The sequence below is a fragment of the Oncorhynchus tshawytscha genome, linkage group LG09 (assembly GCF_018296145.1).
Source record: "Oncorhynchus tshawytscha isolate Ot180627B linkage group LG09, Otsh_v2.0, whole genome shotgun sequence".
Classification (NCBI taxonomy): Eukaryota; Metazoa; Chordata; class Actinopteri; order Salmoniformes; family Salmonidae; genus Oncorhynchus; species Oncorhynchus tshawytscha.
Window position 1 is genome coordinate 16,195,534 of NC_056437.1, and position 15,738 is coordinate 16,211,271.

The following is a 15,738-nucleotide window of genomic DNA, read 5'->3' on the forward strand; positions in this document are numbered from 1 at the left end:
GGTAGAGAGAGGAGAAGAGTAGAGGTAGCAAGAGAGAGAGAGTAGCAGAGAGAGGTAGCAAGAGAGAGGTAGCGAGAGAGAGAGAGAGAGAGAGAGAGAGAGAGAGAGAGAGAGGTAGAGAGAGAGAGAGAGAGAGAGAGAGAGAGGTAGAGAGAGAGAGAGAGAGGTAGAGAGAGAGAGAGAGAGAGAGAGAGAGAGAGAGGTAGCGAGAGAGAGAGAGGTAGCGAGAGAGAGAGAGAGAGAGAGAGAGAGGTAGCGAGAGAGAGGTAGCGAGAGAGAGAGAGAGAGGGCGAAGAGAGAGAGAGAGAGAGGTAGCGAGAGAGAGGTAGCGGAGAGAGAGAGGTAGAGAGAGAGAGAGGGTAGAGAGAGAGAGAGAGGTAGAGAGAGAGAGGTAGGTAGAGAGAGAGAGAGAGGTAGCGAGAGAGAGAGAGAGAGAGAGAGAGAGGTAGCGAGAGAGAGAGAGAGAGAGAGAGGTAGAGAGAGAGAGAGAGAGAGGAGAGAGAGAGCGTAGAGAGAGAGAGGGTAGAGAGAGAGAGAGAGGTAGCGAGAGAGAGAGAGAGAGAGAGAGAGAGAGAGAGAGAGAGAGAGAGAGAGGTAGCGAGAGAGAGAGAGGAGAGCGAGAGAGAGAGAGGTAGCAGAGAGAGAGAGGTAGCGAGAGAGAGAGGTAGCGAGAGAGAGAGAGAGAGAGAGAGAGAGAGAGCGAGAGAGAGAGAGAGAGAGAGAGGTAGAGAGAGAGAGAGAGAGAGAGAGAGAGAGGTAGCGAGAGAGAGGTAGCGAGAGAGAGAGAGAGGAAGAGAGAGAGGTAGCGAGAGAGAGAGAGTAGCGAGAGAGAGAGAGAGAGAGAGGTAGCGAGAGAGAGAGAGGTAGAGAGAGAGAGAGAGGTAGCGAGAGAGAGAGAGGTAGAGAGAGAGAGAGAGGTAGCGAGAGAGAGAGAGGTAGAGAGAGAGAGAGAGAGAGAGAGAGAGAGAGGTAGAGAGACAGAGAGGTAGAGAGAGAGAGAGTAGAGAGAGAGAGAGGTAGAGAGAGAGAGAGAGGTAGCGAGAGAGAGAGAGAGAGAGAGAGAGGTAGAGAGAGAGAGAGAGGTAGCGAGAGAGAGAGAGAGAGAGAGAGGTAGAGAGAGAGAGAGAGGTAGCGAGAGAGAGAGAGAGAGAGAGAGAGAGAGAGAGGTAGCGAGAGAGAGAGAGGAGAGAGAGGTAGAGAGAGAGGTAGAGAGAGAGAGAGAGAGAGAGAGAGAGAGAGAGAGAGAGAGAGAGAGGTAGGTAGAGAGAGAGAGGTAGAGAGAGAGAGGTAGAGAGAGAGAGGTAGAGAGAGAGAGAGGTAGAGAGAGAGAGAGGTAGAGAGAGAGAGGTAGAGAGAGAGAGAGGTAGAGAGAGAGAGGTAGAGAGAGAGAGGTAGAGAGAGAGAGAGGTAGAGAGAGAGAGAGGTAGAGAGAGAGATGTAGAGAGAGAGGTAGAGAGAGAGAGAGGTAGAGAGAGAGGAGGTAGAGAGAGAGAGAGGTAGAGAGAGAGAGAGGTAGAGAGAGAGAGAGGTAGAGAGAGAGAGAGGTAGAGAGAGAGAGGTAGCGAGAGAGGTAGCGAGAGAGGTAGCGAGAGAGAGGTAGCGAGAGAGAGGTAGCGAGAGAGAGGTAGCGAGAGAGAGGTAGCAAGAGAGAGGTAGCAAGAGAGAGGTGGCAGAGAGAGAGAGAGAGAGAGAGAGAGGTAGAGAGAGAGAGAGAGGTAGAGAGAGAGGTAGAGGTAGAGAGAGAGAGGTAGAGGTAGAGAGAGAGAGGTAGAGGTAGAGAGAGAGGTAGAGAGAGAGAGAGAGAGAGAGAGAGAGAGAGAGAGGTAGAGAGAGAGAGAGAGAGAGGGTAGAGAGAGAGAGAGAGAGAGGTAGAGAGAGAGAGAGAGAGAGAGAGGTAGAGAGAGAGAGAGAGAGAGAGAGAGAGAGAGAGAGAGAGAGAGAGAGAGAGAGGTAGAGAGAGAGAGAGAGAGAGAGAGAGAGAGAGAGAGAGAGAGAGAGAGAGAGAGAGAGAGAGAGAGAGAGAGAGAGAGAGAGAGAGAGAGAGAGAGAGAGAGAGAGAGAGAGAGAGAGAGAGAGAGAGAGAGAGAGAGAGAGAGAGAGCAAGAGAGAGGTAGCAAGAGAGAGGTAGCAAGAGAGAGGTAGCAAGAGAGAGGTAGCAAGAGAGAGGTAGCAAGAGAGAGGTAGCAAGAGAGAGATAGCAAGAGAGAGGTAGCAAGAGAGAGGTGGCGAGAGAGAGTGAAAGAGAGGTTCAGCAAAGCACCATCTTCTATCTCAACTTAAAGACATTACTGATGTAGTCTGTGTTGACACTTGTGTCTGTACTGTATACATGAATATATCTGTATTTCTGAATTGATTTGCGTTTGTGTTAACCTTGGAGACGTTGCTGATGTAGTCCATCTGGGAGCAGTTGTCGTGCTTGTCCACCTGCTGACTGATGTTGAGGAGGAGAGAGGCGTACTCCTTGTCGCTTTTCACCCGTAGCGTCATGAAGCGCTTCACTGTCTCCAGCAGCTTCAGCTCCCAGTCCTGCAGCTTCAACAGCCCATCGTGGGAGTTCCCCAGGTCCCGTCCAAACCCCATCGTCCCTCACCCCTTTTCCTCACGACACGCTATTTAGTCTCACACTTCACCGGGCCGGGAGGATGGATAGTCCCCCTCAGTTCTGCATCTTTCCTGGAAGGAGGCAAATCATTGGAGGCTGCTGAGGGGACGACGGCTCATAATAATGTCTGGAACGGAGTAAATGGAATGGTATCAAACATCTGGAAACCATGTGTTTGATACCATTCCACTTTTTCCACTCCAGCCATTACCACGAGCCCATCCTTCCAATTTAAACTTCCACCAACCTCCTGTGAGGCACATACAGAAACTATAATAAATGTGTAAAACATTTTTCACAAATTACAGCAAATTGATAGCACCTGTCCTGGTCGACAAAGACCAACTGCTTGTTGAATGTTGGTTAGTCATTAGTTGCAGACAGGTGGAAGGTTTTCTATGAATTAGCCTAAATAAAAAGGTACTTCTTTGATTAGCCTAACCCTTTATAGATCGCAACAACCTTCTGATGCAAGAGGCAGAGTTTTCTGAAATAAAGACGCACAATGGAGGAAGGGGTGGGCGACCAGTTTAGGAAGTGGTTGGGCCGCTAGTGAAGCGGACGAAACAAAATGGTAACAAATTCATGTAGGCTACCTAACCTCACCATCCCTCATCTCAGGTAACTATTTATAGGCCTACCACAGTAAGACATTGAAACAAAGTCAATAGAGACCAGAAACGGTAGCTACAGTACAACAACAGGAAGTAGGCTAGTCTAATGTGAGATAGGGACGTAAGCCTTCAGAGACAAGGCAGATTATAAAAAAGACAGACAATCACTCTACCTCTGCTACTACTAGACTGCCTATTTAATCTGGCTTTAAACCTCGGGGGAAAAGCTTATTATCTCCAAGTCAGATGCCTTCTGTTCTGCTCCAGTGTCTCACACTAAAGACTTCTAATGTGCTGATGAATAAAGTAGACTCCACGAACATCTTCAAACTTGAACTACCAGTTTTGGAAGTTAAATAGTGGGGCAAACACCATTTGTCAAAGATGCACTAAGTGCCCCAGAGACTAGAAAATGTGCCTTTCTATTGGGAATGTTGTTGTGTATATCCCAGTCAGATCACACATGCCATCCCCACATGCCATCGCCTAATTGGAAGGGAACGTCTTCAAATAGTGTGCCTTGATCTAATATATGAAAACTCTTAATAGAACCCCTTATGAGAATGGAGCAGCTAGAATTCAGAATAGTATAACCTAAACAAGAACAGCCTATAACCTAATCTGAAACAGCCTTATTCGGCAAGTAGACAAACTTGTGTCATAAATGGGTCATAGCATGAACACTAGGACAAGTACAACAGAGGCTACTAAGCCAACACAAAACGTCCTCCACAATCAGAAAACATTTTTAGTTCTGCATTCTCAAAATTATAACAGTACAGAAGATCATGTGAATTGTATTTAGGCTGTCTGTGCAAAATCAAGTGGTATAAGTGTCAGTGACATGGCAGATGTGTTCACAGTCAAATATTAATTTATTCATTCACTGCCAAAGGAATTCAAAAGATATCATTTTACCACCCACGAGTCGCAGGCTATAAAAGAAGATGAGGGAAATGACTCCACTGTACAGTGTGAGCACTGAGAGAGTTTATAGCTAATGTCTCTGGTTTATTCCAAAACCAGTTCAAAGTTCAAAAGGCAATTACAGAAGCTGGATCAGATGCAAATCTTTCACAGTTGAAAGAATAAACATAACCTCAAAAATGATAACAAACCCTATTAAACTGACACAGTAGGCTACTAAAAGTCTACTAGATAAACAGGGACAGTGCCATTTTAGAAAAACCTTTGTAACAATAGCGATGCAATTTTGTAAAACTTGATCACCTGTCCCTCACATTACTGTGAACACTTACATTCCCTTTAATGGTGGCTTTGAACACTTACTTGTAGCCAAAAAGAACACCACACAGAGCGTTTTCTAGAACACCCACTTTAAGTCAGATAAGATAGAGGGATCATCTTCAGGAGCACACCAGGCTAGTGTTTAAGTGATCAGTGACCTACGTGACTGCCTCCAACAAGCATCATGAGAAGAAGGCTGAAAGGAAACCACAACGTGATTATAATCAGAAAGACGTAGGCCTATTCAAGTCACGAGACACACTGAGTAGCCTACAGTACGGAAATGCTTTGGGGCGGCTACCTATTCTCAAACATCTTAGGCTAGGCCTATATGACAAAAGTTAAACTGGATAGTGGGTCATTGCACTTCTAAAAGCACAAGAAAGAAGATTTTGCCACGGACCATCTCAGATTGTTCAGAAACCGTTTCTGTAGTTAGAAACAGATTAGCATTACTGCAACATTATTTTGTTGAAATATAATTTGTTCTCTGAGAAATTAAGCAAATTGATTGCACCCATTTGGCCATTGTAATTTATAGGATTCATATAATATTCAAGAATTGTAGAACCGAACATTTGATTTGGACTAAACTTTTTTCTAAAAATGAGTAAGACATGAGAAGTCCAAAGAAGTGGTCAAAAGCCATCCACTGACCCCCCCACACCAATAATGAGTATATATTCTCAGTTCTTGATGTTAGACAATTAGTATGGCGCTGCAGTTTGGAGTATTGTCTCTTCATCCTATATAATGTATTCTCAGTGTATTTGGTGATGTTTTTTTTTTTTATTGTTCAGAGAAATTAGTCATTGAAGTTGTTGGGTTTCAATTAGCTTAATTTCTAAGAGATAATTTCAGCAAAATAAAGTTGCAGGAATGTTCATCTTATCTGTTTCTAACTACAGAAATGATTTCAGAACAATCTGAGATGGTGGTTGTCACAGCTTGCTGAAATGACATGGAACAACCCTGGTTGTTTTGTTTTTTCATGTGAATTTTTGCAAGCTGTAGATCTGTGAGCAGCCAGGTTTAGTTCAAAAAACTAAAGACAGAAAATAAGTGTCAGTAACTGACAGATATGGAGACAAAATGTCATGAGTGGGTCACACTTCATATATGAAAACTATAGGCTATGGGACGGCAGCTTGCTAAGTGCACAGACACAATGCATACAACACTAAATACTTCCACCAAGCTAACCACTGTAGCTAGTATTGACATTATAATTAAAATCACAATGGATTAGTTTCCATAAAACAGATGCCTGTGTTAGCTGCCAAGTTAGTGCCGTGTCCTATGTTGTGCAAGCTTGCGAATATGCTAATGTTAACTAGCTAGCTAAACATTTGGCTATTGGCAGGCACTGGCAGTATGGGATTATGGAGAGTGAATTAAATTGTTTCTTCATCATCTTGCTAGGTAGTTATCTAGCTGTGGCCATCTGGCTAGTATCAATAAGTGCTTTCTACAAAATAGCAACATTAGCGCAGCTAGCTAACATTGGAATCTAGACCATAATTAGGGGATCTGCCAGGAGACAATTTTTTCTTGAGAGGATGGTCAGGGGGGGTGGAACATAATTACAAATCATTTGTAGACTGCAAATTGGCTGCAAGATGCCCAAACATATAATATTTGACCCAAACAATAATTTCAAACCTGGCTTACATTTGTATATGATCACGTGTCTCTCTATTATATGTGGGAATTTCAAAAATTAGAATCATTTGGAGCTACTTTCCTGGTGTTTTCACAGTCATGTCCAACAATTTTATTTTATTTACCAAAAAAATGATATATCTAAAACTCAAACTGTTGGACACACCTACTCATTCAAGAGTTTCTTTATTTTTTACTATTTTCTACATTGTAGAATAATAGTGAAGACATCAAAACTATGAAATAACTACATATGGAATCATGTAGAAAGCAAAAAATAAAGTGTTAAACAAATCAAAATATATTTTAAATTCCTCAATGTAGCCATGTTGCCTTGATGACGGCTTTGCACACTCGTGGCATTCTCTCAACCAGCTTCATGAGGAATGCTTTTCCGACAGTCTTGAAGAAGTTCCCATATGTGCTGAGCACTTGTTGGCTGCTTTTCCTTCCCTCTGTGGTCCAACTCATCCCAAACCATCTCAATTGGGTTAAGGTCAGGTGATTGTGGAGGCCAGGTCATCTGATGCAGCACTCCATCACTCTCCTTCTTGGTCAAATAGCCCTTACACAGCCTGGAGGTGTATTGGGTCATTGTCCTGTTGAAAAACTAACCAGATGGGATGGCGTATCGCTGCAGAATGCTGTGGTAGCCACGCTGGTTAAGTGTGCCTCGAATTCTAAATAAATCACTGACAGTGTCACCAGAAAAGCACCCCCACAGCATCACACCTCTATGCTTCACAGTGGGAACCACACATGCAGAGATCATCCGTTCACCTACTCTGTGTTTCACAAAGACATCTCAAATTTGGACTCATCAAACCAAAGGACAGATTTCTACAGGTCTAATGTCCATTGCTTGTGTTTCTTGGACCAAGCAAGTCTCTTCTTATTGGTGTCCTTTAGTAGTGGTTTCTTTGCAGCAATTTGATCTATGAAGGCCTGATTCACACAGTCTCCTCTGAACAGATGATGTTGAGATGTGTCTGTTACTTGAACTCTGTGAAGCATTTATTTGGGCTGAAATTTCTGAGACTGGTAACTCTAATGAACTTATCCTCTGCAGCAGAGGTAACTTTGGGTCTTCCTTTCCTGTGGCGGTCCTCATGAGAGCCAGTTTCATCACAGCGCTTGATGGTTTTTGTGACTGCACTTGAAGAAACTTTCAAAGTTATTGAACATTTCCGGATTGACTGACCTTCATGTCTTAAAGTAATGATGGACTGTCGTTTCTCTTTACTTATTTGAGCTATTCTTGTTCTTGCCATAATATGGACTTGGTATTTTACCAAATAGGTCTATCTTCTGTATACCACCTCTACTTTGTCACTACACAACTGACTGGCTCAAACGCATTAAGAATAAAAAAATTCCACAAATGAACTTTGGGGCGGCAGGTAGCATAGTGGTTAGTGCGTTGGGCCAGTAACCGTAAGGTTGCTGGATCAAATCCCTGAGTCGACAAGGTAATAATCTGTCGTTCTGCACCTGAACAAGGCAGTTAACTTTAGAGAATACCAAGAGTGTGCAAAACAGTCATCAAGGCAAAGGGTGGCAACTTTGAAGAATCTCAAATATTTGTTCAACACTTTTTTGGTTACTACATAATTCCATGTGTTATTTCATAGTTTTGATGTCTTCACTATTATTCTATAACATAGAAAATAGTAAAAAAATATAGAAAAACCCTTGTATGAGTAGGTGTCTCCAAACCTTTGAGTGGTACTATATACCTTGGGGAGAACAAGTATTTGACACTGACGATTTTGCAGGTTTTCCTACTTACAAAGCATGTAGAGGTCTGTCATTTTTTCATAGGTACACTTCAACTGTGAGAGACGGAGTCTAAAACAAAAATCAAGAAAATCACATTGTATGATTTTTAAGTAATTAATTTGCATTTTATTGCATAACATACAGTGGGGCAAAAAAAAGTATTTAGTCAGCCACCAATTGTGCAAGTTCTCCCACTTAAAAAGATGAGAGGCCTGTAATTTTCATCATAGGTACACTTCAACTATGACAGACAAAATGAGAAAGAAAAAAAATCAAGAAAATCACATTGTAGGATTTTAAATTAATTTATTTGCAAATTATGGTGGAAAATAAGTATTTGGTCACCTACAAACAAGCAAGATTTCTGGCTCTCACAGACCTGTAATAACTTCTTTAAGAGGCTCCTCTGTCCTCCACTCGTTACCTGTATTAATGGCAGGCCTCTCATCTTTTTAAGTGGGAGAACTTGCACAATTGGTGGCTGACTAAATACTTTTTTCCCCCCACTGTAAGTATTTGATACATCAGAAAATCAGAACTTAATATTTAGTACAGAAACCTTTGTTTGCAATTACAGAGATCAAACGTTTCCTGTATTTCTTGACCAGGTTTGCACACAGTGCAGCAGGGATTTTGGCCCACTCCTCCATACAGACCTTCTCCAGATCCTTCAGGTTTCGGGGCTGTCGCTGGGCAATACGGACTTTCAGCTCCCTCATAAGATTTTCTATTGGGTTCAGGTCTGGAGACTGGCTAGGCCACTCCAGGACCTTGAGATGCTTCTAATGGAGCAACTCCTTAGTTGCCCTGGCTGTGTGTTTCGGGTTGTTGTCATGCTGGAAGACCCAGCCACAACCCATCTTCAATGCTCTTACTGAGGGATGGTGGTTGTTGGCCAAGATCTCACGATACATGGCCCTATCCATCCTCCCCTCAATACAGTGCAGTCATCCTGTCCCCTTTGCAAAAAAGCATCCCCAAAGAATGATGTTTCCACCTCCATGCTTCACGGTTGGGATGGTGTTCTTGGGGTTGTACTCATCCTTCTTCTTCCTCCAAACACGGCGAGTGGAGTTTAGACCAAAAAGCTCTATTTTTTTGTCTCATCAGACCACATGATCTTCTCCCATTCCTCCTCTGGATCATCCAGATGGTCATTGGCAAACTTCAGACGGGCCTGGACATGCGCTGGCTTGAGCAGGGGGACCTTAACCATTAGTAACACACTATGCCGTCATGGATTTTCTTTGAGACTGTGGTCCCAGCTCTCTTCAGGTCATTGACCAGGTCCTGCCGTGTAGTTCTGGGCTGATCCCTCACCTTCCTCATTATCATTGATGCCCCACGAGGTGAGATCTTGCATGGAGCCCCAGACCGAGGGTGATTGACCATCATCTTGAACTTCTACCATTTTCTAATAATTGCGCCAACAGTTGTTGCCTTCTCACCAAGCTGCTTGCCTATTGTCCTGTAGCCCATCCCAGCCTTGTGCAGGTCTACAATTTTATCCCTGATGTCCTTACACAGCTCTCTGGTCTTGGCCATTGTGGAGAGGTTGGAGTCTGTTTGATTGAGTGTGTGGACAGGTGTCTTCTATACAGGTAACGAGTTCAAACAGGTGCAGTTAATACTGGTAATGAGTGGAGAACAGGAGGGCTTCTTAAAGAAAAACTAACAGGTCTGTGAGAGACGGTATTCTTACCGGTTGGTAGGTGATCAAATACTTATGTCATGCAATAAAATGCAAATTAATTACTTACAAATCATACAATGTGATTTTCTGGAATTTTGTTTTAGATTCCATCTCTCACAGTTGAAATGTACCTATGATAAAAAATACAGACCTCTACATGCTTTGGAAGTAAGAAAACCTGCAAAATCGGCAGTGTATCAAATACTTGTCCCACTGTATATATTGGGGGGGGGTAAAACCACCTGCGGCCCAGTTGGTGTGTCTGAGCTATGAAAGCCTTCACCTTTTTTATTTGACCTTTAATTAACTAGGCAAGTCAGTTAAGAACACATTCTTATTTACAATGATGGCCTACCAAAAGGCCTCCTGTGGGGACAGGGGCTGGAATTAAAAATACAAATAAAAAATTACAATTATAGGACAAAAACACATCACAACACTACATAAAGAGAGACCTAAGACAACATAGCATGGCAGGAACTTTTCCCTGACACAAAATGGTTGAAGGGATGGTGGACCTTCAAACATTTCACATGGAAGGGGTTCCTCCACTATCAGGCAGGTACGGATCAATACTTAAACTATAAGGCCTAGAAAGACAACATTGAAAAGTAAGTAGTAAGTCACCCACAAGAAAGAAATAGCCTCTGACTGGCCGCCTAGTGAAAGTGCAAGAAGAGAGTTATTTTTGATCAGACTTGTTGTGTCATGAATCTGATCACTTTTGACCAGTGTTTTCTAAAAGTACATATAGTAGTTAGTCAAATAGAAAAAGTAGCCAGCCGCCCTCAGGGCCCAAATTGTTTGCAGAAGAAGCTACATTTTAGTGGCCTCTGGTACATTCTAATGCCTTGACTTCATCTGAAATACACAGCTAAATGATTGAATATTTTGTCAAGTTTACCTCCTAGATTAGAAAAATGTGTTGTGGTATTGTGTAGAAAGACAAGACTTTTCAATTTTAATTACTGAAAATGTATATATTCTGTTTATTTTTGTTTTGGATACTGTCTAGGTCTATATGATCAGGACTACTTTCTAAATAAGAGAACATTAAACCTATCTTCTCTTGAGATTAAAGTTTGATTTACAGTTTTACTGCAAGATATGAATTACCACAATGATGTTTGTTCTTAAAATTACGTATTTTATTAAAACAGAAAAATTAAGTAAATAACCCACATTATCTTTAAAAAATAAAATGTATGGTTTTGATTTTCCTGGTTTCCGTTTCCTCAGTTTTTCGCTCCAGAAAAACCAACACTTTTTTAATAGAAAAACAAAATTGGATGTTCTAAGTCCACAACAATGCTTTAACCACATCAGGAGACCACTTTTGAGGTCTGGGAAAAATCTGATAAATTTTGATTTTGGGATGTAAATTACCCTTAATTTAAGTGTGCAACTAGCAAGAGGCTGTTGTTTAGCAGTGTTTTGATGGTAGAGTTTGCAAAACAAATACCCACTGGATTGATGAAAATAATCATATCATTCTGCCAGGTAAGCTTAGGCTACTTTGTATCAACATTTAATTGAGAAGGTTTTTGGGAAAGCCTTTCCATCTACCAGAAGACCGTTTTCATTAGCATCATCGCTAATGGCTACACAAAGTGGTAGACATGTGCACTACGCACACACACTCTTGTTGCTTCTTCAGAAAGTTGCAGGAAATATAAATCCCTGAGGCACTCTGTTCATGTCTTATGATAAATTAAATAATTTGCCTAATTTTTCTATACATTTAGATGAATTCCTGCTAAGGTCAGTAAATGTTTGAATATTGTTGAATTCCATTTTAATGCCTGGATTCCATGAGGGCACTAATTGTCATATTTGGACCAGAATGAGGCTCTCCACTACCTACTATTCATGCAGTGATGATTCATCATCTTCATCAAATGGTTTTCAGAATTCATCTGCAGATAAATCGCCAAAAATCCTACCAGTAGCAAACGCAAATTAGGGAGCCAAATAAACAACTCTCTCACCGATGCGATCCGGAAGGCTACACTGACTGACAATACGAGTCATTGTCTGGAATTCTAGAAAAGTAAACCTGTCAAAGGGATATAGGATATGGACTTTATTCAGTCAGTTCGACAACTTTTATAAACTAATCAACACTTGCTGTTCAATTGTCAATCAACTCACAGTAAATAGCCTACTACGCGCCACGACTCCGCATGCCTGGCTATGTGAAACACGCAAAAAAATAATTAATGTGTCAGAAAACAATAATTAGGCTAAGTCGTAGATTGACTCATCGTTAACACTTACATTACATAGGACATGCAAATTCACAAGCATCATGCTTACTCTCCCTCCTCCGTGTAAAGAAATACAACTGCAACCAGAGATATGTACGGTACCTTCGGAAAGTATTCAGACCCTTTGACTTTTTCCACATTTTGTTAGATTACAGCCTTATTCTAAAATGTATTACATTTATTTTTTCCTCAATCTACACACAATACCCCATAATGACAAAGCAAAAAATGTAAAAAACATTTACATAAGTATTCAGACCCTTTACTCAATAATTTGTTGAAGCACCTTTGGTAGCGATTACAGCCTCGAGTCTTCATGGGTATGATGTTAAAAGCTTAGCACATCTGTATTTGGGGAGTTTCTCCTATACTTCTCTGCAGATCCTCTCAAGCTCTGTCAGGTTGGACAGGGAGCATTGCTGCACAGCTATTTTCATCTCTCCAGGGATGTTTGATCGGGTTGAAGTCTGGGCTCTGGCTGGGCCACTCAAGGACATTCAGACTTGTCCCGAAGCCACTCCTGCATTGTCTTGGCTGTGTGCTTAGGGTCGTTGTCCTGCTGGACGTTGAACCTTCACCCCAGTCTGAGGTCCTGAGCGCTCTGGAGCAGGTTGCCATCAGGGATCTCTCTGTACTTCGCTCCGTTCATCTTCGCCTTGATCCTGACTAGTCTCCCAGTCCCTGCCCCTGAAAAACATCCCCACAGCATGATTCTGCCACCACGCTTCACCATAGGGACGGTGCCAGGTTTCCTCCAGACGTGATGCTTGGCATTCTGACATGCACTGTCAACTTTGGGACCTTACATACACAGGTGTGTGCCTTTCCAAATCACATCCAATCAATTTAATTTACCACAGGTGGACTCCACAATCAAGTTGTAGAAACATCTCAAGGATGATCAATGGAAACAGGATGCACCTGAGCTCAATTTTGAGTCTCAGAGCAAAGGGTCTAAATACTTATTTACATAAGGTATTTCTGCTTACAATTTTTTATAAGTGTTCAAACATTTCAAAAAACTTGTTTTCGCTTTGTCATTATGGGGTATTGTGTGTAGATTGTTGTGGACTTTTTATTTTATCAATTTTATTATAAGGCTGTAATGTAACAAAATGTGAAAAAAGTCAAGGGGTCTGAATACTTTCCTATGGCACTCTTATATAATGACAGAATGCTCATGTCTCTGCCCTATTAATAGGAGTCAATGTCCCAAAGGCGGGAAGGTAGGTGACATGCTTAGGTCCAAAATAAGTCCATAGAAACAAATTTGGCAGACATTGGACAGATTTTGGAAAGAGTGAAACGTCTCGCTTTGCCTCTGTGTTGCGTCTCCCTGTAAATCACTTGCTTTGTGACTTACAGGCACCTATCCTATCAATAGATCGCTAAAACCTAAAACATTCATAAGTTCATTCTAGCGGGAGAGGGCTCGACGGACTAGCGAATCGAAACTTTTACATCAAAAGTTGCCTAGTTAAAGTTGCAATATGCAGAAACCGCTCCTTCATTTTCAGGTTGTTCAAATTCTAATAGTTTGCGACAAAAACGAGCAATGTATAATGTAGAGCGGCATTGTACCATCTAAATCGCTCTTAAATATCTTTTCAATAAACAAAAGGTGTTTTCACCTTGTGTACAAAACCAAAAGTAAAAGATGCAAAAACTAAACTAAAGAATGGGAAGCATAGAAATAGAGCATATAGAATAGATCTACCAATTATTTTAGACTTGCTTTCAACGAGAATGACAGATCTATAACTCACATATCCATGTGAATTTGGTTGGGTCGCCCAAAAAGTTGCTTTACTATGAAATGGAAAATGTATCTGGCTGAAAATTAGTCTGTAACCGGCTGATTAGCCGACAGACGGCGCTAATGGAAAACTGTTTTGACCTGACAGTGTCTCGTGACACAACAACCAACCTTGGGTACAATAAAGACATTCAGCCAGTAGCCTACATTTTATAAGCCCACAGCTGTGGAAAACTTGTCAAACAACAAGTCAATGACTTGAAGATGAACAGCGATCTCAATTTCAGTAAATTGGTGGCCACAATGCCATTCTTCACATCTGGGTCTCCTTCTCTAACGTGTGCCACAAATTGTGAGTCAAACCGTGTAGTTGAAGTTGTACACAGGAGTATGACAGTGAAATGTCTTCTTAATGTGATGTTGTTATAATCCTCTTTCTCACCAGCAATAACACAATTAGGGTGGGTGGGTGATGGGCTGGCGGAGGGTACCATCTGTGGGAGTTAGCTAAACTCAACAAGAATTTGCTGCGCGCTACAGAACAGCGGTGGTAGTACTGCTGCTTGAATACCCCATCTGAGTGAGCAGTCTAGCAAAGGAATGTCCTCCTCATTCGGTTCACTGCTGTGGCATGAAAAGGTCATGGAACAAGGCTGACAGACATAAACAGTGTCCTGATTATTTTCTAGACTTTATTTCATATCTAGCGTATGTTTGTAGCTTAATGTAGGTAGTAAATGTATGCAAACACTGTTAGGCTACGCTATTTGTTAGCAAAATGCAATCTGTTAGCTATGATGGGAGAGAGAATATTGGACACAGCTGGCTAAGTGTGACACGGGGTTTTGTAAAGTCCAGTTGGCTGGCTGTGAGAAGGTTTTCTGTAGCTGCATCCGTTTCACCCGCCCATTTCGTGGCAATCCACGATACAGTACTTTACAGCACAGCAACTGTTTCTCAATAACACTGGCTTTAATGTCAACAAGTTGTCATAGATGTCAAAACCATTGATGGAATACAATAACAATCACAATGAACTGTTTGCAAACTGACAACATAATTTGCACTTTCACCTAAGATGGCCATTGAATACATGCCTACATGTTTCCCATCCTGAGGAAAGTTGTTGTGCATCAAAGGCATTAGAACAGAACATGCACCAAAGCTCCTAATGTGGATGTGCCTCTTCTGACCAAACACGGTCCAGTAGCTAGCTAGCATGAGTAGGCTAAGCATCTAAATATCTGAACATAATCTGATTCACATTGTCAAGCTAACTAACTAGCAAACTATCTTAGCATTAGCAGTTACCTTGCTAGCTAGCTAACGCTACCCACATTTAGGGTGAAAACCGTTAACTATGTGACAACAAAAGTTTAATAAATAGGGTCTGCTTTATTATAAAATGTTCCTATAACAATATCATGGGGAAATTAAAGGGAGGACGGTGTTTGTTTTAGCTATTACCTTGCTGGCTAAACCGCTAGGTAAAGTTAGCTATTCCTGCTAATTTCGGTTGTCTGGACATTTTTTTTTTCCTCCAGGAAAAAAATCCTTAACCATTGCTCGAAAGTGTTTGTTCTCTAGCAAATATATATCAAATCTACAGGATCCCATTCAAATAGACAGTTGATACAATCAATGACAGACTGCACTCACTTTATTATGATAGTTTCTTTTCTCCTGTTATTTCTCCTTGTCTCCTGATTTCTTGGTATTCCTCTTTTCTTTTGCTCGGCTGCCGGAGCTGGGATTCGGGAGGGGTTTCCGCTCTGGCTCTGTACGGGTCTGGTCTACCGTAGGGCTATGACGTGTGTGTGTGTAAAATACGGTGTGTTTTAGAACGAGATAGAAGTGGTTAAATTACACAGCTCTGCGACAGACAGACAGACAGACAGACAGACAAGCCCCAACGTCCATCACATCACACACTCACAAATCTTACAGCTTCACTGCGCTCCATATATGCCCCTCTCTCCTTCCTAGTCCTATGACTTCTTGTGTTTTATGGGGTAAGAAAACACATTAATAGCTATTCATTAGCTCTTCAATAGGCTACAGTCCCCTCGAATTTATGACTAAATTGTATGGCGGCATTTGTACAGGTAGCCTAA

The 15,738-nt window shown here is 41.8% G+C and overlaps 1 protein-coding gene across 3 annotated transcripts in view; it reads right to left on the bottom strand.

Annotated features, from left to right (window-relative positions):
- Positions 1 to 15,441, bottom strand: part of LOC112257444 (tyrosine-protein kinase Fer) — a 64,358-nt gene extending 48,917 nt beyond the window's left edge. For 2 of the 3 annotated variants that reach the window (XM_042326602.1, XM_042326600.1), the window contains exons 1-2: positions 15,284 to 15,441; positions 2,374 to 2,676 (exon numbers count right to left, since the gene is read on the bottom strand). In XM_042326602.1, coding sequence (XP_042182536.1) covers positions 2,374 to 2,583 — 210 coding nt within the window. In that variant the 5' untranslated portion in view covers positions 2,584 to 2,676; positions 15,284 to 15,441. Of the gene's footprint in view, positions 1 to 2,373; positions 2,733 to 15,283 lie in introns of all 3 variants that reach the window. The other variant, XM_042326601.1, reaches the window with a different exon arrangement.
- Positions 15,442 to 15,738: the final 297 nt, after the last annotated feature.